The following is a 26,709-nucleotide window of genomic DNA, read 5'->3' on the forward strand; positions in this document are numbered from 1 at the left end:
GCGTGCCTGGGGTGGCAAGCCACAGAGGGCGACCTATTGGTCCCTGCGAAGGCAGCAGTCAGGCAGCCTTTGGTGGCTTGCCTGCGGGATGTCTGCCAGTCCCGCAGCTTCGGTGGCAATTTGGCAGTGGGGACGCCGAATCTGCCTTACCAGTGGACCTCTCACAGGCGTGCCGCTGAATCCGCATGGCTGAAAGCCGCCTGCTTGCAGTGCTTGGGGCGACAAAAAACATAAAGCTGTCCCTGCCTGTAGCTGAAAATCACTAGCTGTTCCTTCCTGTGGCTATTCACACAAATTACAGATAATTCTAACAAGGCAGCTCCCCTGGGTTAACACCTTTTGGGTTGGATTTGTGCTGCCAGCGTGGTGGCTGAGTTGTTATGTGGCCATTGTGAATGCTTTTGTCCTAACTGTTCACACTTCTCTACAAACATGTTATCAAGTGCACTCAACCTCTAAGAATCTTATCAATGTTTTTTTTGTGGGGGTGCACGCATGCTCATTCATTTTTATCCATTCTTTGTCAGCACTGCTAACTGCATTTAAAGGCTATTATGAATAATCCCTACTAAGGTTGAAACTTGTCAAGGATCTGTAGGGGAGGAAGGGCTGTTTAATCACTGAGTAGTGGCTGGTGCCTGCCTCTGTTGTTACCTGCATTGTGTTTTATTTTTCTGAATGTGAACCAAGCCATGTTTATCTGCCCATTTTCAGGGTTAGAGACAAGGTGCGTGAGGTAATATCTTTTATTGGCTCAACTTCTGTTAGTGATTACCTCATCCTCTGTGTCTCTCTGATATCCTGGGACTGGCACAGCTGCTGGGACTGACACAACTTCATTGACACTGCTTTGTGTGCACTGTGTTGTGAGTTCTGGTATGTTTAGAACTAGCAGTGCTTTCTATGAACACATAACTTCACTTTCCCCATTCTTCCCATGTATTCTTCGGACTTCAGATATTTCTTAACCTGGAGCTTGTCTTCACATACAGTGAAGCTGTGCCACTTTAGCACTTCAGTGTAGACACTACTAGAACTGTTCCCGTTGGCATAGTTACTCCACAGGATTATGAGGCACTCAGCTATTGTATAAATACCTGAGACCTGGTCTGCATTAGAAAATTAAGTTAGTTTATCTACATTGTTCAGGGATGTGAAAAACCCACAGCTCTGAGCAGCATAGTTAAGCCAACTTTACCGTAGAGTGGACAGCACTAGGTTGACGGAAGAATTTTCTGTCAGCCTAGCTACCGCTTCTTGGGGAAATGGATTCCCTACTCTGATGAAAAAACTCTCTTGTCGGAGTAGGTAGTCAGCATTTACACTGATGCACTACAGCAGTGCAGCTGTGCTGCTGTAGCATTTCAAGTATAGACAAGCCCTAAAGTAGATAGAGACCTCAAAATAGGGCTTAAGTGGAACAAGGCCTGTTGCTGTTTGTGAATTTCGCCTGTTATGAGACAGTGCAAAAAAAGGGTAAGCCACAGTGCTTCCCCAATAGGAGGTGTTATAACAGGATATTTATACATGTCAGCTCTTGGGAAATATTTGTCACAGAGTTCTGTACCCCAGGCAGTATGGAGAATGTGTAGGTCAGTGATTCTCAACCTATTTACCACTGAGCCACATATGCAGTTTTCAATGTGTTATGTGGGCTGCATCTACATAATACATATAGTACCTGTGTGGCCTTGAGGGTGTCACATAGGCTGCAGTCGTGTGCTGATTGAGCCATGGTTTGAGAACCACTGGTGTAGATCTACAGAATCTGGTGGTGGGGGTGGTATTTGTGATTTCTTTCCACTAGTGCCCACAATGCACAAGGTGCTTTCCAATCATAAAAGGAGGCATGGTCTCTATTCTGAAGAGTTCACAATGTAAGGGCTAGATTTTGACTAGTCCCAGCAAGGCTGCACAGAGCAATATACAGAAATAAGGCCTCCCCCCAGTGGTTCAGCCGTGTCAGGGATACCTCGATCAAGGCGAGGGTATTCTGGGGGACATCAGAGGCTGTGCACCTGGTATTTCCTTCCCCTTCTTTTTAGTAAGTTGTGGAGAGGAAAATGGTGGAAAGGAGGTGGAGCCATGGCTCCATCCCCCCAGGCACTGGCCAGAGGGTGAGTTGAAGTAACCTAATATCTCTCTCAAGTAGAGAAAGTCAGAACAAGATCCAATAGCTGGAAGTTAAAGCCAGGCAAATTCAGATTAGAAATAAGGCAACATTTTTAACAGTGGGGGGTGAATAAAAATTGGAACAGGCTACCAAGGGAAACGGTGGATTCCACATCTATTGAAGTCTACAAATCAAGACTTGGATGCCTTTTGGATGATATGCTTTAATCAAACGCAAGTTATTGGTCTCAGTAAAGGGGAAAGTGGGTGAAAATCTACAGCCTGTGATACACAGGAGTTAGCTCCTCATACCTACATCTGTCAGTGGTGTGAAAAAAACACATCCCTGACTGAAATAGCTATGCTGACCTGACCCCTAGTGTAGATGCAGCTACATCAATAGAAGAAAGCTTCCATCAACTGTAGCTACTGTCACTTGCGGGGGTGTAAGCTCTCTCTGTGCTGCAGGGTTATGCCAGCATAGCTATGGCAACATGTAGCTATGCCAGCGTAGTCCCCGTAGTGTAGACGTACCTTCAGACTAGATGACCTAAGGTCCTTTATGGTCTTAAAGTCTAATGCATGTTGTGTTTGTGTATGTGTGTAGTACACAGTAGATACATGGATTGCAATGAGGGATGTGTGCCATGGTGGGAGTTTGGATTCTGTTTAGTTGGTAGACTAAGGTTTTGGTTTCTTCTGCCTTTTCTCTGCTGGTACATCCACCCTAGTACAGTCCCAGGCTGTCTTGCACAGCCAGGAAATGGTGGGTGGGTGGATGGATGGATGGAAAGAAAGTTAGCAATATTATGCATGTATCCTAGGTATGCAGTCTGAGCTGTGCAGGCGGCCCCGTACACCCACAGTATCTGCAGTCAGTAGGAGTTTTCAAGAGCACAGGACTTTACCTGCATGCAACCCATTGCAGGAGTTTGTAACTGTAATGACCTCAGGGGAAAAACTGCTATTAAGCTCCATCTGTGATGAGAATTGACTCTTTAATTCCAAATCTTTATTTCATCTCTTAACTAGCTTGAATCCGTGACAGGGTTGTGCTGAGCTTCTCGCCTCTTGGCTTGCAAGTTTTCTTAATAGTCTCCTGTGAGGGACTTAGTCAAAAGCCAAATTGAAAAACAAAAATCACTATATACATTTGTTCCTCTTATCCACTCTGTTTGAAGGCTAACTCTTAACATTATTCTAACACATTGGAGAGGTACCATTTACCCCTACAGAAGATGTGATGGTTTGTCTCTACCATATGCTACTCAGTTAGGTGCTTTATAATATACTGGGCCAAATTCACTGGCATGCTAGAGTTTTGCTCCCACAATGAAAGGAAATGTAAACTCAGGGTGACAGTCAGTTAAGCCATGTTTATGACTGCTTCTTGTCACCAAAACAGTGCAAAGCAACACACCATTGAATCTGGCCCTTTGTTTTTAAAGATTTTCTTACCTAGGTTTTTTTAGAATACTGAAGAAAGGCCCACAAGTCTATAATTCCTGAGCTCGGTAAACCTTAGCTCTGAAAGAGTTTGTAGAATGTAAATTATTTGACACAGGCTGCAGTTCTTTCTATCAATCTACTACTGTCTATTATGTTAAGCCCTCTTTGGAAAATGTTTCCTATCAGAGCTGATTGAAAAGTTTCAAGTGGAAAGTTGTTCTGCTGGAATATGCTGAGCTGATGATTGAAATGTTTTGTCGGAACGTATCAACTTCATTGAAATTTTCACTGATAAATTATTTAAAATTTCATTTCAATAAGGCCAAACATTTCATTTTGATTTTATCATTCTGATTCTTTATAATATAATATAGTCAAAACGATGAGATCAAAAGAAAATATTTCAGAATATTTGGTTTTATGAAAAATTCAACTTTTCAATTCAGGACAAAACCAAATTTCAAAATCTCAGAATTTCCAAGGAGACAGAAATTCCATTTTTTGGCCAGCTCTGTTCCCACAGTGATAGCTGACTCACAAGACCCTAGTGACTCAATTTTATGATCTGACTGCTGAGAAAGGGCACCAAAATTCACAGGACATTTTTGAGGTGACAAAAATTGTAATCCAAGCACTGTAAAGTGGTGTTCTAAGTGAATAAGCCTGATGTTTCATCATTCCCTTAGCTTCTGTGGCAGTTGTGCAATAATATAATGTGTTTGTGACGGGTTGAATCACAGAAAACTCCTTGGGAACTGCCAACTGATGTGCTGAGACTACCTCTTCCCCTGCCAGATTGGGACTTCGGAGCCCTGCCTGGTTGTGCTAGACACGCTTGCCAGTTACAAACACAAACCCAAGTCTGAACCATGTCCCACAAACTGCAGACTTAACTGAAACCAGCATAAGAAGTGTTCCTGTCTTTAACACTTAAAGGTCCAACTCCCAATGGGGTCCAAACCACAAACAAATCCGTTTTACCCTGTATAAAGCTTATACAGGGAAAACTCAAATTGTTCACCCTCTATAACACTGACAGAGAGAGATGCACAGCTGTTCCCCTCCCCCCCACGTATTAATACATACTCTGGGTTAATTAATAAGTAAAAATTGATTTTATTAAATACAAAAAGTAAGATTTAAGTGGTTCCAAATAATAACAGACAGAACAAAGTGAATTACCAAGCAAAATTTAATAAAACACGCAAGTCTAAACCTAATATAGTAAGAAAACTGAATATAGATAAAATCTCATTCTCAGAGGTGTTCCAGTAAGCTTCCTTTTACAGACTAGTCTCCCTCTAGTCTGGATCCAGCAATCACACACACACACTGGTTACTGTCCTTTTGTTCCAGTTTCTTTTAGGTATCCTTTGGGGGTGGAGAGGCCATCTCTTGAGCCAGCTGAAGATATAGTGGAGGGGTCTCCCAGGGGTTTAAATAGACTTTCTTTTGTGGGTGGACACCCTTCCCTCCCCCTGTGTAGAATCCCAGTTACAAGATGGAGTTTTGAAGTCACATGGACAAGTCACATGTCCATGCATGACTCAGAACTCAGGTAGCAGTCATGGTTCAAATGTTATCTTGAACGTCCTCAAGTAGACTTCTTATGTGGATTGGAGCCTTCCAAGATGCATTGTCTGTTAAGTGTTTCTTGATTGGGCACTTAACTTTCACATTCCTTTCTCAAGAAGCTGACCAAATGCTTTACTAAATCTACTTAAAATCAAGCAAGTACACAGCCAATATTCATTACTTCGACTGCAAAAATGATACATGCATACAAATAGGAAGAATAGATTCAGTAGATCATAACCTTTACAGAGATATGTTACATGGCATATGTAGCATAAAACATATTCTAGTTATATCATATATACATTCATGAGCATATTTACATAAAGCCTTATGGGGTGCAACGTCACACTGTCCATCACTAAATATAAAATTAAAACATGCAATAAAGACTAGATCATGCAAGGTGTTCAGCAATTAGCAGTATTGGGCACTGTCCATAAAAGATTATCCTCTTTACCCCACTCCTCCCTTTCTAAATTGCTCAAATCCATCAGCACCAATTCTTCAATGAAAAGTGCCACTAGATCATTAGAAATACAGTGATGCAGCCAGCTCCTAAAGACCTGATCTTCCATGGACGTGAGTAGAAAGACAGCTACTGACTTCAATGGGCTTTAAATCAGTTCCTTAGTGATAATGTTTCAGTTTCTTGCTGAAAAATGTAAACTTATGTACACCATTAATTCTCACTCAGTGAAATGGAAACAAATTAGATGACAGAACCTCCTAAAAATAAGGAAAAAAGGGGGAAAGAAACCAAGCTGCACTGAAATTGTGCAACTAACAGGGCACATTACTTCTCTTTCACTTTTCTTTGTGTTTATCCCATCACCTACCCCGTTATCTATAGGCCTTTCAGATCCCATGATAACGGTCATTGAAAACTGGACTGGAAAGAACACTAGAATGAGTAGTAAGGACCATCCTATGATGGCAACAGGGGATGGATTTTGTGACTTGAGACTTTTTTTTCCCATCTCTAATTTCTGTGAATCTATTGGAAAAGCAATTATTCCTTCTGTAGCTTTTGGTATATTCTGTGCAAGGTAGTGGAAAGATTTTTTAAGTTGTTTGAGGAAAAACAGATGCAGGTCAACAAAATAAAATATTCAGTAGAAGTACAGTATCTATAGTAATTTGACTGGGCAGATTTGAATCTGTTTTGTTTCAGGAGGGCCAGCCATGATGATAAAGACAGCTTATTAGATGTTTCTATCTGGAATGTTTTAAAAATATCTTACCAAATTTCAGCCCCCATGCACCTGTGCAAGTGTCTCCTGCAGACAGGAAATCTTATTTGAAGCTTTTAAAGAAGTCGCTCTGTTTCCAAACCTGGAATCAATGCCATTTAAAAACAGAATGTGAAAGATCTAAAAGGATAACAGATAATATCCCTAAATAACAGAGATGTCAAAAGCCTCCAGGACTTGTTGGCTCCATCAAGAACAGGAGCAGGAAACTGGGCATGGCATGAGACAGCTCTCTGAATGCTGATCTCTGGATTCCCATAGGAAGAGGAGTCTTTTTGCCTTGGCCCTGTCTCTTCCACCTCTCCTTACTCCTGTGGTCACATATGTGCACCCTCTGACTTTACACCAGCTGAGGATGTGACCTGTGGTCTCTTCAGTATAACTGAAGTTTGATCCTCCATTTTCTTTGGGCTATATTGACTCACTCTGGAAGAAGCCATGAGAGGGCTTCCCAGTAGGGAGCTTCCCATCATGATGGGGAGGGCTTGGAGGATTGTGAAGAGTGAAGGTTGCACCCTTGTCGATCTCAGGCATCTGTGGGGAAGGGATTTCCCCTGTATCCTGGAACTGCCCCTTACCTTGGCAGTGTAGCCCCTCGTGTAGCTGCACTGCTAATGGCTGGGTCCCCCTATGGCTTCTTAGTAGTAGCCATGATGAACAGGATTCAGAGGGAGGTAATGCAGCTCTGATTTACCTGCTGCTTCGATTTTCAGATGGAAATCTAAGTAAGGACTATGCAGCAGAGAACAGCATCCCCCTACTGCATCCTTCCCGTAACCCCCCACAGAGCCTCAGCAGATGGGCATATTTGTATGATAATGGCAGGGATTGGAGACAGCATTCTGCCTTCCCAATGGAGTTCATCAATGTGAAGAGTGCTGTCTCCCCGTGTGATTCTGCAGAGGGTAGTTTGAGCCTAGGTAGAGGGCATTCTGTGCAATGTTTAACTTTCATTTTTAAAAAAGACCCTGATTTTGCTCACAGAAATTTGAAGAAAGTCAAGGAAGAGTCAATAGCAAAACAGCCTTTTATCAGGCTCTGCAGAATTCCCTCGGAGGAGAGGATTCCAATTCCTTCATTGAAGATGCAGCTGCCTGGTACTATTCCCTCCAGCACTCGACTGCTGATTATGCATCATTTTCCCGGGCTTTGGAGAACGCCACACGGTAAGAAATTCATTTTAGGATTCTGTTGTGAGATTTGGGGTTAAACAGGTTTGGGTTTTCATCATTGTCAAATACACACTCAGATACTCTGGTGGTGAGGACCTTACAAGCATCTTCATCGAGAGATGGGAAATGGGAGGCTGTAAGATCTGAATTGTGTAGTAGGCTGGCTGTTTGGGGTTCTTTTTTTCTTTTTCTTTTTGTTTATTTTAAATCTTCTCAAATAGCCATGTGCTGTTAGTAAAAGATTAAAGGGTTTTGGTGCCCTTTTGAAAATGGGTTTTCCACATCAGGTGCATTTTGAAGTAAAAAAAATATTGAGACCAAAAAGGTTACCGGACAGTATTTGTCCAGGTACCCTTTGCTATTAAAAATGATCTGGTTGCAAGAAGGAATTTTCTCACATAGGTGATCCTCATTACAGTATGACAGTTCCTGGGCCACATTTTTCAAAGATATGTGACCGGGGTTTGTTACCATCATGCACAATTAGATACCTAAATAAATGGCCTGATTTTCAGAGGTTTGGAGCACCTTACAGCAGCTCTTAAAGGAACTAGACAAGTCCCAAAACTCTGAAAACTGGTGGCTGAGTGTGGATTTAGATGCCTACCACATTCAGAGGTCAGATTTCAAAATGTTGGCCTTTGCACTCATAAGTATGTTATCAAAGTGTAAAAATATAGTTTATCCTTTCTGGAAAGCTCTCCACAAATGGCTCTCCTATGGAAAACAATGGAATCTGCATACAGAGAAGACTTGCAGGTTTGGGCATTAATTATCACACCACCTCTGCGTATTATTGATTCCACAGACAGCTAAACTAAGGCAGAGAAAGCCTTTGAGCTTGATGCTTCATTTCCTGGCACCTTGTGTAGTCATTTATACCAGTGCACAGTGACTGTAAAATGCCAAACTCCTAAATTAGTGCACTAACTACTTCCTGGCTCCCTCCGTGCACCTTCTCCTCCACTGCACCCATGTAGGGGTGGCTAAAATCTGACCCTTCATGTTCAACTGGAATAGATTAGAAAGCTTTCCTCTTTGCGGAAACTACTCTTTGCTGTCTTTGGTTAGAATACAGGCAGGGCCGTCCTTACACATACGCAAAGTATGCAGCTGCGTAGGGCACCACTCGCTCTGCCCCAGCCCCGCCTCTTCCCACCCCTGCTCTGCCCCAGCCCACCCTCACTCCCCTAAGGACTGCGGCAGGATCGGGCCTGTGCTCACCGACAGCAGGAAGTGCAGTGGCCAGGCCCCTGCTGCGCTGTTGGTATGTGCTGGGGGGTGGTTCCTCCCGTCCCCCAGCCAGCCCTGCGCCCACCCCCGTGGAGGCCAGAGGCCAGTTCCCCCCCCCACAGAGGCCTCGGACCCCATCCCACCCCCCACAGGGGAGCTGCGTAGGACCTCAGAATAGCTAGGGACGGCCCTGCATACAGGTTTGTTGTGAAGATTTTTCCTTATTCCCAAGTAGATGTATTTAGCGGTGGGTTAGTTTGACTTGCTGAGCTATCTCAATGTGAAGACTCATCTATTTCACACTTGCTTTTACAGGAGCCCTTGCTGCTGCAGTGTTTTGATTTCCAGTGTCTGTGCTACATAGTATGGTATTCGTGCCACCGGAGGCATGCTTTTCTTTTCAGTAGCTTGTCAGCCTTCATTTGCATTGCAGGCCACTGCCAAGGGAGAGGGAGCTGAAAGTGAGCCAAGGTTAATGTAGAAAATCTGATCCAAGAATGCAATGAATGAATGTGTTTGGGAAAGGCCTCTGGGTGTGCCTGGTGTGCCTGTGCATTGCGGCCTAGGAGAAAACAAGCAAGAAGCAGATAGTAGGCTGCAATTTGCTCCTTCAGATGATATTTAGGGATTTTTTTTATCAAGAATACGACTATGCTGGGTTTTCCCGCCATGTCCATCCATCTGTCTGTCATGTTTATGGGGTGCCAATCACTGTAGTGTCTACATACAACTTATTCCAGTATGGATCCTAGTACTAAACATGCTAAAAACCATGGGGAGAATTATGATAACTTGTAGGAGTGCTGCATGGAAATTCCATTATATGTAAATCTGTCACTCGCAAGAGGCACTACCTCTCAGCCTGTGCGATGGCTACCTCAGCAAGAAGCCATTATAATATTCAGACTTGGTACTTCTTGTCTGACACATCTTTCATTCAAGGGCCTGCCTCAAAATATGCTATAAATAGGGCCCTACCAAATTCATGGCCATGAAAAATGCATCATGGACCACGAAATCTGGTCTCCCCCCATGATGCTTGGTCTTTTGGGTGCTGTTACACTATACTATACAGATTTCATGGGGAGACCAGCGTTTCTCAAATTGAGAGTCCTGACCCAAAAGGGAGTTGCAGGGGGGTCTCAAGGTTATTTTAGGGGGGTTGCCGTATTGTCACTCTTACTTCTGTGCTGCTTGCAACACTGGGCAGCTGGAGAGTGGAGGCTGCTGACTGAGCTCTGCAGGAAGCAGCACAGAAGTAAGAGTGGCAATACCATACCAGGCCATTCTTACTTCTGTGCTGCTGCTGGCTTAGGCTCTCCCTTCAGAGCTGGGCTCCCGGCCAGCAGCTGCTGCTCTCCGCTGCCAACAGCAGTGCAGAAATAAGGGTAGCAGTACCACAACTCCCCCTACAATAACCTTGTTTCCCCCTTTCCCTCACACTTCCTTCTTGGGTCAGGACCCCTACAATTACAACACTGTGAAATTTCAGATTTAAATAGCTGAAATCGTGAAATTTATTATTTTAAAAAGCCTGTGACTGTGAAATTGACTAAAACAGACTGTGAATTTGGTAGGGCCCAGCTATAAACACTAAACAAGCCCCAGAGCACCCACTGTTAGGGGTGGATATTATTACCCGCATTTATCAGATGAGTAAATTGATTCACAGAGATAAATGAGTAGACCAAACTCATTCAGTGAGTAGGTAGAAGGACCCGTAACAGAACCCAGGTCACCAAAATTCAAGTCCCTTGTTTTAACCACTAGACAACACTTCCACTCTAATATTTACTCCAGGCTGTGGCAGACATTTCAGAGAGGAGAAGGTAGTGATACATAACTTATAAATACTGAAGAAGACTAGATAGGGAGGAAGAAGGGTTAAAAAATAATTGGGTAAATATATAAACCCAGACCAGTGTCATCTTATGGGGCTATAATTTTTCTGTCGAGTTCTAGTGGGGTCATAGATCATGAGAAAGAAGCATAAGTGGTTAAACTGTAACTCAAGTGCCCTATGTGTTACGAGTTAGCAGTATTTCTGGGGTTTGGTTTTGTTTTTAATTTGCTTTGGTGGTGTTCTTAGATATTTTTTCCAGGTTTAAATTGTTGCACCATTTTTTTTCTATGCAGTATTTTCTGAGCTATAAGAAGGTATGGAAACCCACACGTACTTTCCGTACTATTTGTTTCTAATCTTAAAATACTCAAGGAAACTTTTTTTTTCAATTATCCAACCTTCTTCTTCTCCTATAACTGTAATAGGTGTTTGCAGAGATGCACAGGTTTTAAAGTGTTGCAGTATCTCTTTTTTTTTAATTTCCCTAGAACATTTGACTCATTTCCCTGCTCCTCCTGCACAGAATTTAGTTTTTAATGGCCAGTTGATTTTAGAATATTCCTCCAGAATTAATGGTCTCAAAGTGGTGTAGCTCCTGATATTTCAAAGACCATCTGCTCTGATAAAACCTTATGTTTACAGGTTTACGAAGAATAGTGGATTTAGTTTTTGATGGGTGTTGCCTGCCATAGATCCTATAGAGAGTTGTGGTCAGTCAGCCTAGGTCTTTGTGGTTTCTGAGCTGAGGTTCTGTGAACTTAAAATAAATTCTGGTGAACTAAAATAGCTGCCCTGGAGAGGGGCCTTGTAGTTGAAATACTTAAATAAAGAAATGAATTGTTGTGCTTTTCTTACATATTCTTTCCCCTCACTGCTCACTTAACGGCAGTTCCTAAAAAAGCTCTATGTAGCAGCAAGGGTAGCATATTCACTGCAACGAACAACAATTGAAATATCTGACTTTCATACCATGTATGCATATATATGTTGATCTGGATGTATACACACACACTGTCTTGTGTGAAGTCTTTGTGCATATAATACAAGTATGTGGTGGTGATTTCTATTTGATAAATTTCCGATCCATGTGGTAACTTAGATTAGTCATGTAACTGGAATCACTTTGCCCTTTACTCTGCCCACAAAGCCATCTCTCCCGGACAACTGCTTATCCTATTCCGTATCCCCAAGCAGTGTCAAATGGATGCCTTTTAAGACATGCCAAATAAATGTTCCTTTCCTTCTCCCAAATGCAGAAGTTCCCTCCAAAATTACACAGATCCAGAATGGGTGATATATTCAGCCTTAATCACTGAGCTATTTAATTGCTTTCACAAAATGTCACTAAATACATATTTTGCAAACCACTGGAGCAAGAAATAGGAGATCTATGCCATTAGAAAGCCAGGAATCAATGAAAGAATGCTTTCTAGGCCTGCAAGCTCCTAAGATGTCAGATTTTAAATATGCAACATTATTATGCATGGAAAAGCATAATTTTAGAGCATAATTTTTAGAGCTTTCTAAATGACATTGGCTATAATTGCGTTCTCCTTCTCTCTGTGGAGCATTGGTGTGCAGAGGATCTGACTCACTCCACTAGGGAGAAAGGCAGGTACAGGAGGCAGAAGCCATTCTAGGAGACCCGAGGAAGCCTGCCATCAAAAATAGAAAGATTATTTAAAGTCTTTTCTGGTTACATAATAATTGTTTCCATATGAAAATATTCTCTTCTTTGCCTCTTTTCAGTGACCACTTTATCACTTGTCCCATTATCAGCATGGCCAAGGACTGGGCTGATAACTCCAGAGGGAATGTCTTCATGTACCATGTGCCCGTGAGCTCCTCTCAGAGCAGGTAAGATCTGTCTTACCTTGTTTGGATGTGGAGTTGTGAAACCAAAACCAGAGTAGTCTGGTCTGGTTTTGTCTCTGCTCTTCATTGGACAAGTCACTGGACCAGCTTTTCCTTCTTTGAATGGTACTGGGCATAAGTCATCCATGGTCAATAGACCTTTTTTTTTTTTTTTTTTTAAGTGTGATGATTCTTGATAAACCACAAAAGGGAAAGGTGTGGAATTTTGAGATGCGCTCAGCATTGGTTTAAGCCCACTCCTGTTGAAGTTAATGGAGCTTTACCGTTGACTGTTTGCCCAACGATGAGAAGCTTAATGATGACCTTCCGACTAGAGAGGATGGATGATCAGGTTAAAGCACTGGACTGGGACTCAGGAGATCTAGCTTCATTTTTCAGCTCTGCTGCAGATAACCTATGTGACCTTGGGCAGGTCACTGCACCAGACTCTGGGCCCTGAACCAGTCCCTGTCCACCTTTCTGGTGGCACTGACAGGCCACAAAGGAACTTCAGTGGTCCCTGGAAAACTTCCCCAGTGCAGGAGCACCGTAGGACGTCTTTGTGCTGCGGCCATTCTTGGTTGCAGAGCAGTCCCATGGCAGCAATGGCAAGACTGCCATAAGTTAGAGCAGCCTTCTGGGATGCTATAATTCAACCAAGGTTTGCATTAGTTCCCAGAGCAACCAAAACCTGGGTGGTGTGATGGTCTTTTAAAGCCATCTTTCTCCTCTGCGCCTTGACTGCACATTCCCAGAGTTCACTGGGAAAGTTACTTTCGTGCACAAGTTTTTGCAAAATCAGGGCTTAAGCCAAGCATGTCAGACCTTAGCATGAGGGGGTTCCTTTTTGTGACTCTAGGGGGCTACTCACTTTATGTGGAGAAGCAGCATCAAGTTTTAAAAGAAAGGGTTTAAACTCCAGCTAGAAACAGCTTCTCAAACAATTTTTTTTAATGGTTTTGATAAGTACCGAAGCCTAACCCCCCAATTCTACTGGGCTGCAAGTATCCTCTTCCGTAGTGGATAACTGCAGATTATGAAGGTTAATCAGCTTTACTTGTTTTATCTGAAGATTTTCAAACTCGTTTAAACATGTCCCTGCAGAGAAGTCAAGGCTGGGGAGCCTAGTTTCCAGCTAGCGGTTGGGGCTTTTCACTGCCACGAGAAGCATCTGGTTCCTTCCTTCCCAGGCCAGAAGTGTCAGAGTCAGTAAAGGCAACATCTCGCATCCTTGCTGCTCAAGACCTTGAATGAGCAAAGCGTTTAAGCAGATACTTACCCTTAAGCCCATGCTTATAGTGCTGTCTTGAATTGGGGCCATAGTGTTTCTAGTACAGCAGTTTTCTCTCGCCATGTCCTCCATTCACCTCGTCCAGTAGTGTCTTTTAATATGTATAGTGTTGTGGCTAGAGCTCTCTTTTCCCAGTGTCTCCCTGAAGAGATGGGATGGCTGAGTGGATTGAGGTTTTGTTTTTGTGGGTCGGGAGGGTGTTTTAGCTGAAGTTGGGCTACAAACTGTGAATAAATTTGTTTCCGATTGCATGGCAGAGAGTGTTTTAAAACCAACTGAGATCTGGGCTACAGAAGATGGCCACTGTGGTGCTGTAGCAGGTATAGTCGCTTTATTTCAAGCAGAGAAGAGTTGACTCCCTGGGGAGCCGTCATTTCATAGGGAACTCTTGCAGGAATAGTCACACACTTCTGTCTGGTTACCAATGTATTTAGATAAGTGACTTTTACAAGACTCCAAATGGAACAGAGATACACTCCGCCAAAACCTAACAAGATAAAAAGGAAAGGTGTGTTCTCGATTTAGCCAGCAAGTTTCATCTTGCAGGAGAATGGAGATAGCCCACTTATTGGCTAAACTAGCAGATAATTGTGGGGTAGATGTGATAGTGCTTGTGGATCCCATAGGAAGTGTTTTAGAACCACAGAAATTGAGGAGGATTCAGCAAACTTTCCACCTCATCTTGTCCCATTAGAGATCTTGTTTGTATTTGCAAGATTTACTACTTCTCCAACTCCCCATATCTGTAAGAGTTTGTATAGCTTTTCCTGGCTTGAGTACACATTTTTCAAATATTTATATATTAGCCAGCCAGGATCTAAGCCAGTTCTTTCAGTCTTGTTTCATGCTTTCCAGCTGAACATATTACATTCTTTGTGCCTCCCTTTTGGTCAGTTCAGAACTGATCATAGAAGAAAATTAGTTGCAACAAAGATTATTAGTTCACTTTCCCACAGCCACTTGCAAAAAAGCTCGTGCCTGACGCTAGGGAGGTAGAAAAGTGTAGTCTAGTGGTGAAAACACAAAACAGGGAGCAAGGAACTCCTCAGTTAGAATCTCAGGCTCTCTGGGCAGCTTGGAGCTAAGTCACTTATAATGAGAACTGGGCCCAAACTGGAATGTTAGATCTGAATCTTCCAAGTGTCAGGTTCAGGTTGGAGCTAAACTTTATGGTCCAGGCACATCTTTACTCATGCTTTTGATTTATAAAAACAAACAAAAATGATGTTAAAAGAGCTTTATTTAGGTTGCAAAGTCAAGCCCTTAAAAGTTAGGAAATACCAGAATTCAGGTTGCCTGTGCAACCTTAATTTGATCCCCTCGTACTTATACATGATCACACACCATTTTTTCCATAGGACCCCAGTCTTATTCAGTGCACAGCTCCATACTGTGCACAAATCTGGGGGTATATCACACAGTCTAACATACTACAAGTTGTGTGTGTATGGGCCACTATAACATGCAGTATAGTTGTATCCGTGTCAGTCCAGGATATTAGAGAGACAAGGTGGGTGAGGAACAATACAAAATATTACCTGGGCCACATAAGTCGTTTGTTTCTAATTGAGCTCCTCTGAATTCTTCATCTCATTTCTGGCAGGTGAAAATCACTCCAGTACACGCTCCAGCACACTGTCTGACAGCTTCGTTACACACCAAGCAAACCATGCCGATGAGTCCATTGCTTTGTGTGACTGCATGGACTAGACTCATCAGAGAGTGCTTTCAAGTCAATAACACGAGAAAAACCCTGTAATCTTAAGGTAGTAAGATACAAAATCCTTGTGTATGATAGAGATGTGTCCAAAAGGACCCCCTCAAACTAAGCCAGTTGAATGATTGAATCTGAGTAATTCAGATGACATATTTTAGAATATTCATTTGAATACACTATTCATAAACACCGTTTCTCATAATTTAGCTACCTGTATAGATTTCCCAGGTAATTGGAAATTTTTCCATAAATCTCTGAATACATTTTTACAGGTATATTTTTCACTATTTCCCCAGCTTTACTTCAAGCCATGAGAAGTTCAAATTTGCCCCTTTGTCTAGTTTTTACATCTCGAGCCTATCTCTAGTATATGGAAATGTTTGAGACAGGGAAGCTGCATATGACATGACTCAACTTTATTGATGTGCAGAGTGTTTTGTACAAGCTGTAATAATTTCACATGGAGGAGAGGAAGGAGGGCCCAGTGGTTAGGAGCTCCTCTGGGACTTGAGAGAGGCAGGTTTGATTCCCTGCTCCACTATAGACTTTGTGTGTGACGCTGGGCAGAGTCACTTAGCCTCCCTCTGTTGCAGTTCAGTTCTCCATCTGTGAAATATAGACAATAGTACTTCCCTACCTCACAGAGGTGTTGTAAGGATAAATACATTAAACATTGTAATGTGATCAGGTCCAACAGTATTGGGGACAATATAAGTACCCAAGTTCCATAGATAGCAGTAATCATCATACTGTGAAGATGGCTGTTCCCAAACAGTTTGTTGCACAATACAATGATCCCTGCATGTCTTCTAGTTCCTACTCTACCATAGACTCAAAACTCGTGTCCTGCAACATATGCCTTGATACTTTACACATACCTTGTGCATATATCACATAGTCTAACATGTTGCAAGTTCTGTGTGTCAGCCACTGTAACACGCAGTGTAGTTGTATCCATGTCAGTCCCAGATCATTAGAAAGACAAGGTAGGTGAGATAATATCTTTTATTGGTCCAATAAAAGGTACTACCTGGTCCACTGTAAGTCATTTGGGCTCCCAAAACTTTTTATAGTTAACTAATAAATAACTGCAGAAGGCTAGAAGCGTTAAAATATAGAGATGATGGTAAAAAGAGAATTTTGTCTTGCATTAGAATGTTGTTGATATGTATCTATGCACACGTAGTGTGTGCTATGTTATTTTATACGTACACAAACACATGGATATAAATGGAAAGAACAGTCGACGCGTCTGTTTATTATATATGTGCAGAATTACAGGAAACCATTAACTGAGAGTTCGCAAATAACAAAGTGAAACTTGCAGTGGGTGAACTAATATCACTATCCATATGGTAAAATTCTCTCAGCTTGACGTGACACTCTGTCTGTTTTAGTCTTCAGTTTCTATTTGAGTAAGGAAAATAATGCATAGCCAACTCCTGCATTAATGATCTGCAGCCAAAACGTATAACACAGATGTAATTTTTTTTACCCTCTGCAGAAGATGGAAAGCCTTAGAGTAAACATTGGTTCTAAACAATGCAGCAAGAATGTGGCTGCCCATAGTTTTTATAGTGTAGAAATTCAGGATATAATTTTAGTTACAGGAAAACAGCGACAGGATAAGTACACTGTGACTGCAATGATTCTGTTTGTTTGGTTTGTAAATAGTACCGATAACGACAAAGAAGCTATTCATTAACCCTTTAGGCCAGGGGTAGGCAACCTATGGCACGAGTGCCGAAGGCAGCACACGAGCTGATTTTCAGTGGCACTCACACTGCCCAGGTCCTGGCCACCGGTCCGGGGGGCTCTGCATTTTAATTTAATTTTAAATGAAGCTTCTTAAGCATTTTAAAAACCTTATTTACTTTACATCCAACAATTGTTTAGTTATATATTATAGACTTATAGAAAGAGACCTTCTAAAAATGTTAAAATGTATTACTGGCACGCGAAACCTTAAATCAGAGTGAATAAATGAAGACTCGCACAGCACTTCTGAAAGGCTACCGACCCCTGCTTTAGGCTGTTTCTGTATAACCCCAGATGTGATCTGGCTTGTTAATGATTCATTAAGTGGCACTGCTCTGACTGAATTATTACTATAGCAAAGCCCCAATATGGTTTTCAGGCCCACTGTGCAGCCGGAGGTGCTGTCTTTTAGATGATGTATAACAATCAAGGTCCTTCGAACTTAAAGGGCCAGATAATGAGCTACTGTTAATCGATGTAATTCCAGTAAATTCAGTGGAGCTACATTGATTTATGCTAAGTGAGGAGCTATCACACAGTCAGTAAAAATTCCATAATAGTTCTTGCAAGAGTAATTGTTATTAACCTTGATGTCTTGCCCAAATTCCTGTATCAGTAGTTGCATTCTGCTTACTTTCTGTAACTTTACTTGGGGTGCTGTAATCTTCACTTCTGTACTGTTGCTGTGTGTTGCTGAGCAGCTGCCACATACTCACGGTTGGCTGCATTTCAGTAGCAGGAGATAGGATACCCATAAATAAAAGGGATGTGAAGAGTTCTTCATTCAGATTCAGTTTGGATGTGAATCTACTCAGCTATGAAGTATATTGGTTTTCTGATTAATAACGATAATACAAATGTTGGCTGTAAAACTTATCAATAATATGGCAGAATAAAAACAGACATTCTATATTTATACTTCAAGAAATGTATTTCATTAATTAATGATCCCAGATGGGACCATTATAATGATCTAATCTGACCTGCATAACAGGCCCAGAGAACCTCAGCCTAACTATTATTATTCAGGTGCACTCAGCAGCCTACCATGTTGAGCCCCATTGTGTTAGGCACTCTGCAAGGAAATTGATTCTAAGAATTTACGTATCTACAAGACAAGGCCTAACATGTGGATGAGACAAACAAGTGGATTAAGGTGGTGGGCAGGGGGACGTGGTAACAAATGCTGGAAGATGTGTGGAGTTCTGAGCCAATCAGGATCAGTAATTGGAGTATACATTTACACTTGCTAAGGTCTTGTCACTTTTCCCTCTGAAATCCCTCTAAAATCTGCTACTTTCTCTCCACTGCTTCTGCTAAAACTTGGTTTTCTTCCCCTTGGACTATTATAATCTATTCTGCTCAAACCTCACTTCTCTTCTATCCATCCCATATGCTTTCGCTAAAATAATCTTCCTTTCCCACTTATCTAATCATGTCACATCTCCTCAAGTCTTTTTGCTGATTCTCTGATATCCAGCCTACTGGTCCAAATATAATCTTTTTTCTAAAATTTCTTCCTTTAGAGTGGTCATGTTCAGATTTGGGGGCCTCATTATTCAGCAGATCCAGCTGCTAATCCCAGCCGGGCTAGGGAGGGACAGGACTTCCTTTTTCCCTGCATGGGCCACTCCTGGGACTGTGTCAGACCCACCTCTGGGAACCTCCCCTGGCCGCAGGAAGCTCTGTGGCTGATGATTGGGAGCCCAGCTCTGAAGGCACCATAGGAGTGAGGGTGGCATGGTACAGAGGAGTTATCACTTTTGTGGGGGCAGGGCCAGCCTTATAGGTGAGCAGCCACCCATGGTACTGTGGTAAGGGTGGTGCTGGGGTCCCCCGACACACACAAGCAGCCAGCCCAAGGCCCCTTTTGCCCCTTTAACAACCTTTAACCCCACAAGAGCTAGACCTGGAGCTGGGGATGGGCAGGGCTGAGGCACCCCGGCCGAGGACTCCGTGTGCGGGGCTCCTACTGTGTGCCAGGCTCCACGGTCCCACCTCTGGGAACCTCCCCTGGCTCCAGCAAGCTGCTGCTGACAGTGGGGCAGAAGTCAGGGTGGCAATACCATACCATACCATACCACCCTAACTTCTGCACTGCTGGTGGCGATGGCACTGCCTTCAGAGCTGGGCTCCTGGCCAGCAGCCACCACTCTCCAGCTGCCCAGCTCGGAAGGTAACATCAGCACAGAAGTAAAGGCTGCAATCCCATAGCCCTCCCCGCCCCTCCTCCAAGAGCCAGATTTCATGGGGGAGACCAGATTTCACAGTCTGTGATGCATTTTTCACAGCCATGAATTTGAAAGGGCCATACTGATGGACAGGGAAGACAGCAGCAGCAGTCTAGTGTCACAGCAACAACAAGCTGGAAGTCTTGGGGGACCAAAAAATGCAAAAGTATCATTTGAAACTACACACACCAACCAAAGGGCCAAGTTTTCAAGCATTCAGTTTCCATAAGTGCAGTTTGGCATTTGGAATCCACATTTTGGATTGCATAAAATGCATCCACCTTCCCAGCACTTTATTGGCGCTCCGGCCCTCAGAGTCTGTCAGTTGCCAGGAGCATGTTTGACCTGAATGGATGTCTTTCTAAATACATTCTCTAACTGAACCACGTTGGACTGGGTTTAATGCAGGAATTACTGGATAAAATTCCATGGCCTATGTTATGCAGCAGTTCCAACTAGATCGGGATGGGCAAACTACGGCCTGCGGGCTGGATCCGGCACCTCAGGGCTTTGGATCTAGCCCACGGGATTGCCACCCCTGTGGCACCGCAGGCCCCGCACCGCTCTGGGAAGTGGGTGACACCATGTCTCTATGGCCCCTAGGAATCGCTGCCAATGGGAGCTTCGGATGTGGAACCCACAGGCAAGGGCAGCGCGTGGAGCTATCTGCCCCCCTCCCCCAGGGGCCGCAGGAATGTGTACCATTTGATGTAGGCTGCTTCCTGGAGCAGTGTGGGCTGGGGGCAGGGCAGGATCCCTGCCCTGAGCCCCCTGCCTGCACCCCAATCCCTTGCCGCACCCCTCCTGCACCCCAACCCCATGCCCTGAGCCCCCTGCCTGCACCCCAACCCCATCCTGCCTCTGTCCTGCTGCCCAACACCCGCCCTGAGCCCTCACCACACCCTGCACCCCTCCTGCACCCCAACCTCCTGCTCTGAGCCCCCTCCCGCAATGTGCACCCTCTCCTGCACCCCAACCCCCTTCTCTGAGCTCTTTTTTATACCCTCACCCCTCCTCTGCCCCAGCTCCTTACCCTGAGCCCCTTCCTGCACACACCCCCCCCACACCCCACACTCCCTCAAGCACCCCAACGCCCTGCCTCAACTCTTCATTCATGGCTCTGCCAATAATTTCCCCACCCAGATGTGGCCCTCGGGCCAAAAAATTTGCCCACTCCTGGACTAGATGATCAGAATGGAGTCTTCTGGCATTAAAATCTAATAACATAAACATTCACATTCTTAACTTGGACCACTGTTCCCATTAGCTGACATCTGTTTGATTCAATTTGTATGTCCCTAATGTACAGTTGAAAACTTTATATATTAGGAGTAAATATTATACAGTCATTGAATCATATGAAGATACCCAAGAAAGGACAGGATATTCTTGCAACTCAAATGTATCCACTTGGGCCTGTTTAGTATGAGGGTGACCGTTTCATGCCAGTAGGAATTGTCATTCCTGTAAGTTTTTTCCATATGTTCCAATTTTCCTTAAAGAAACCAAGAGAAATGTTTTTCTCTTTTATATATTCTGCCACTTGTCTGAAAGGATTATGTAATATGTGGAGACGCAAGGACCCAAATGTATCCCTGGAGGCTATGAGGATGCACCTGGGAATAATTTGGCCCATTATGATGCTATAAATGTCTAGCTATTTCTTTTCTTCTTTGTCTGCAGCCAGATAGGATCTTCTTCACTAGGTGGTTTGATTTTATTTTTTTGATGAACATAGATTTTATTTCTATGATAAACATAGAAATACAAGCAAAATGCTTAAATTGCTGGAAGATTGCTCCTTTTCTATAAGATTGGTTTAGATTGGTGCTGCCGGGGTCATCACCGGACACTGATTCTTTCTCTGTAAATCTATCAGTATTCATTCAAAGGGAACTTAGACGTCTGTACAAAGAAGTGAGTTCATCATTTCCAACAGTTCTTGAGAAAAGAATTCTGGATTTGTACCATTTGATCTGATTTTCAAAGGGGTCAAAGGATTGTGCAAATGTGTGATCCATTATGTACAAATGAAATTTGGAATCAGAGTCTTCAGCTATACATCTGGCTCCATTAAAGTCACTCAGAGTTTTGTTGTTGATCTCATCGAGGCCCAGATTTCATCCATGTTGTTCTGTCAAATCAGTCTGAAAATGTTACCTTCTAACCATAAATAACCTGTGATTTTTTTTCTAATCACATAGGCTTGCTATGGCTACTGCTAAGTGGCAATCAGAATCTAGTGCCTTGGGCAGAAAGCTGGAAACCAGGAACTCTGAATTCTGGTCTCAGCCTTGACACTGACTCACTCTGTAGCCTGGGGCGAAGTCACTTAAAATTCCATTCTTCTGTTTCAAAGGACTATGTAAAAATGATATTTTTTTACTCCTCAGATCTACATCTGATGACTTCAATGACGAGTGTCAGTCTTAGTACATTGCTTTACTCCTGTTAGCCCCACCACAGCCAAGAAACTGTGCAGGCTTCTATTTTTTCTTCTGCATCAGCAGGGTTTTTACTGCATTCCAGTTAGAGGTCCAGTTGCACCTATGCAAATCAGCTGACGGGAGTGAGTCTGCACACATCACGGAGGGAATAATTTGGCCTGGAGAACGTTTGTTACTGGTGATGATACAAGAGGAGAAAAGAACCTAGCTTTATGCTGAGATCCCCAGGCTGGCAGTTAAATCCGCTGAGGCAAATGCTCTATTTACACTTAGACCCAGGCCCGGCTCCAGCGTTCTTGCTGCCCCAAGCGGTGGCAGGGGGCGGGGAGGGAGAGGAAGCCATGGTCAGCACTTCTACTGCCACCTCCGAGAGGGACCCACCACCAAAGAGCCGAACGTGCCACCCCAAGCACCTGCTTGCTGCGCTGGTGCCTGGAGCCGGCCCTGCTTAGACCGCTACAGTGGCACAGCTCTACTGCTGCAGTAACACTACTGTAGGGCTTCAGTGTAGATATGCCCCCCAGTGACCAGAGAGGTTCTCCCATTGCTGTAGTTAATCCATCTCCCCAAAGGATTCTTCCATCCACCTAGTGCTGTCTACGCTGAGGGTTAGGTTGGCTTAACTATGTGGCTTAGGGGTGTGAATTTTTCCCACTCTTGAGTGGCATAGCTGGGTTGATCTAATTTTCCAAGAGAGGCCAGCCCTAACAATCCATCACCTCTTTTAGTAGTTGTCATGGTGCCACTGCCCACTGGGATGTGCATAGGTCTGGCTTGATACCACATGACATTGCAGGATTTTGCTCAATGTCTGCAGCCAAAACCAAGGCAGGGTTGAAGATCGTACCAAGTCTAAGGGCTGGTCTACACTGGGGGACGGGGTGGGATCGATCTAAGATACACAACGAATAGCATAGCTGAAGTCGAAGTATCTTAGTTTGACTTACCTGGCCGTCCTCACAGTGGCTAGTCCACTGCTGCGGCTCCCCCATCAACGCTGCTTACTCCTCCTGCCGAGGTGGAGTATGGGCGTCAATTCACGGATTGATTTATCACGTCTAGATGAGACACGATATATCGGTCCCCGATAGATTGATTACTACCTGCCGATCCGGCAGGTAGTATAGACGTACCCTAAGCTTGTCCAAAGCAGCTGCTGTTCCATGTTTACCTCAAACGTCTCGTCGGACTCTCTTATTGCTTTGCATTTCCCACCCCCTAGGTCCTATCACACTCACTACCCAAAAAAGCAAGGTTCAAAACAATATAGCTAGGGAAGCAGGGGACTTCTATTGCCTATAAGTTACTTAATGCCATATCAGGAAACGTGGGTCAAGCTCTTCACACGGATTAAAATGGAATGAATTTTGGGGAGAGGATATCAACTAAATTCCATCCACACATTATCTGAGCTACGGCACTCCCCAACCTTGCCCCCGGTTTAAATCCCCATGTATTTGTTCCAGTTGTGTAGTTATCAATAAGAATTTAACAACGCAAAATGGAACAGAAACACGGCTAGATGTGTCTTTCCTGTTATAAGTCATATAGCTTAGATTACTCTAAATCTATTCTGTTAATAGTTATCTCTGCCTTTCAAGGAGGACAGTATTAATCATCGTTGTTCACTGCAGTCAAAAAGACATTTTGCAAATAAGCATCCCTTTGGTGAGTTTGCTAATGACCTAGATTTAATTCGATTAAGTTATTTCTCTGCTTTGTCAGTAGTTCTCACTAACGAATTATGGTTATCTTGTTATTTTCAACTTTAGAATGATTGCAAAATAGTTTACAATTTATTGCCTTTGAATTGCAATATTGATTTGTGTTGGATTATAACTTTGTCTGATGGAGTTTGTTTTTTTAAAGAAACCAAAAAAAATTCACAAAACCAACTGAAAAGTAGAAGAATATGTGACTCAGATTGCTGTAATTTAGCTCAAATAGATAATGGGGTTAAGAAACATTTGATGGAGAGTAACAAAAGAGAAGGGTTCCATTTCAGAGTCTATCATTCATCTAAAATTCAAACCACTGTACAATCCAAAAATGATTTTCTAGGGTGAAATAATGAACTAGATACAGGACATGGTTAAAGTTCAGAATTATCTGCATATCAGCTAAGGGGAAATAATACAGAATGAGTCAGAATTTGAATGGGCAACAACAGTTGTATGTGTAGCTAAGATCCTGCTCAAAGAAACTATTGTGGTCTGTCGCATCTCACACTCCTGTTCTAATTGTGTGTCCTGAGTAGGGCTGGACAGAAAACAAGAACTCTACTTCATGAATAATTCTGAAGTTTTGACATTTGTTTTTGTTCCACACATGAGAATGAAAACTAGACTTTTCAGCATTTGCAAGAAACTGAGATCCCTGTCCCTGAATACGCACTAATGCAGTGATTAATCCGCACACCTGTGCTGTGAGAGATTTAGCTTCAAGTCCCTGCCCAAGGCTATTTTGGGGCTTGCTCACTCTCTCTCTCTTTTCAGAAATTCCATTCTGGATTCAAGGACAGTTTTGCCAAAGCCAATACATTTGGAATCAATGGATATTTTCAGAGGAAAATTACATTTCACTGAAAAATCCCCAAGCAGTTTTACTTCTGAATTATATACCTGACTCTGCCACTGAATTACTGGTTGACCTTGGGGAAGTCTCTTAGCTCCAGATTGTGCCACCTGGCTTTATGTATATTGAGTAGTGCCCTACTCTGGGAGTTCTCCCACTGAAATCAAGTACTGAGCAAGGTACAGTTCAATACAGATAGTGCAATACAGTCCTTAGCTTCTCTGTGGCTCAGTTTTGCAATCTGTAAAGCAGATACTCTATCTCATGAGAGGTATCATGCTGAGTCAATTAATGCTTGGAAAATGCTTTGAGATCCTTGACTGAAAAGTGCTGTAAATAGTAATATTATTGGGTAAAATCCTGGCCCCCGTTGAACCCAGTGGCAAAGCTCCCATGACTTCAGTAGAGACAGAATTTCATTCATTACATATATCATTACAATTAACTCTCTTCAGCAGAGGTTTGTTAATATAACTGGTGTATTGCTTTAAAAGAGGTTTCTTTAGATGGTGCTGTTTTATGAACAACAGTTTGGAGGGGGATATATTTTAATTTGAATGTCTGCACCTAAAAACATATTATTTAAAAGTCCCATTTGCTGTTGGTCTTTATGATGTGTCATTCCCTAAGACACCCACCAAATCACCCGCCACTGGGCTCTGAACCTCCCCACATAGAATCAGGATGGAAGCGGGCCAGTTAAGAGCTAATGTGGGGAGCCCTCTGCAAAACGGGGGGAGTGTTGCAAGGGAAGTGACAGCAAAGAAATACTCCTTGGAAGAACTAATGAATTAATTACAGGGAAACTATAGACAGGTTGTTACAGACACTCAGCTTCCTGCTTCCCTTGTACTGCAAAGGGAGTCAGTGGCTGCTTCAGGTGCTTCTCTTAGCTGCTGATCTCCTGTCTGTTCAGAGCTCCTGCTGGACCTCAGGTCTTCCATGATCTCTTAGCACTCTAGTGCTCCTAGCAATCTCTAGTCAGGGCTGCCCAGAGGATTCAGGGGGCCTGGGGCAGAGCAGGGGAGCTGCAGCGCTTGTACTCACCTGGCGGTCGGGGTCTTTGGTGGCATTTTGGCGGCGGGGGGCCTTTCAGTCGCTCTGTGTCTTCGGCAGCACTGAAGGGCCCCCTGACACCAAAGACCTGGACCGCCGCCAGACCAGGGCTCGCGGGGCATTTCGGCAGCGGAGAGCCCTTCAGTCGCTCTGCATCTTTGACAGCATTGAAGTGCCCTCCGCTGCCGAAGACCGGGCCAGGGCTCACGGGGCCCCTGCGGGGCTCGGGGCCAGGGGCAAATTGCCCCACTTGCCTCCCCCCTCTGGGCGGCCCTGTCTCTACTGCTTTGCACTCAGATACAGTGGTGATGAGTGGCAATACAAACCTTTGGGGAAGATTTTTGCCCATGGGAGAGAAAAGCTCCACAGATATTTGCTGCCTGGTCATCTGGGGGACATACTCACACTCCCTCTCTCCCTCCCTCCTCTTAAACCTTGTGTTTTCTTCCCTGACCTCTTAGTGCTGACATCCACTGACCAAAGAGCAGTACTGTCAGACAAGAACAATAGACAAAATGCTACTTACCAGAGTTATGTTCATAGAAGTATGTTTAGCAAGCTCTTAAACTGTGCTCTAACTCCATATCTATAACTACTAGTGCAGAGAACATCATCTCATTGTGTGAGAGGCCTCGGGTAACAACCTGCCTGTTTTCTGTTGAGAGACAATTTCATCCCTGGTGTAACTCCATTAAATGGATGAATTTGCCCTTTAACTACCTCATCACTGATTTGATGGAAGCCGTTCTATTCCAAACACTCTCTTTTTTTCTTAAACATAATGGCTCCTTTAAGTACCTACTACTTTGGCCACAGCACTGATGCCAAACATTGCTATAAATGTAGAAGGCCAAACAAGTTATTCTTAAAGCAGAATTATTAAACTCTAATCGTGCTTAATCCTTTATAAACATTTGGAGAAGAAAAATATGCTTTAATCTAGTGTCGGGCCTACTTTTTCAGTGAAAAATCTGTAAATAATTCCGTTTCCAGATGCTAAGTATTATTGAGGTTTTATGATAGGACTAAGGAAAATAAGAGCAAAGATGTGTTTCATTTAGTAGGATGGGTGGATGTTTTTTGAAATAGAGAATTTGGAGACAGAGTAGCACCACCTTCCCTCTGACCCTGGGATATAAGAGAG

At 43.4% G+C, this 26,709-nt stretch overlaps 1 protein-coding gene across 2 annotated transcripts in view; it reads left to right on the forward strand.

The window, feature by feature from the left end:
• Positions 1–26,709, forward strand: part of TG (thyroglobulin) — a 216,760-nt gene that overhangs the window by 184,571 nt on the left and 5,480 nt on the right. For both annotated transcript variants that reach the window (XM_075063253.1, XM_075063254.1), the window contains exons 44-45: positions 7,374–7,555; positions 12,387–12,494. In XM_075063253.1, coding sequence (XP_074919354.1) covers positions 7,374–7,555; positions 12,387–12,494 — 290 coding nt within the window. The remainder of the gene's footprint in view (positions 1–7,373; positions 7,556–12,386; positions 12,495–26,709) is intronic.

The sequence above is a fragment of the Chelonoidis abingdonii genome, chromosome 2, assembly GCF_003597395.2.
Source record: "Chelonoidis abingdonii isolate Lonesome George chromosome 2, CheloAbing_2.0, whole genome shotgun sequence".
NCBI lineage: Eukaryota > Metazoa > Chordata > Testudines > Testudinidae > Chelonoidis > Chelonoidis abingdonii.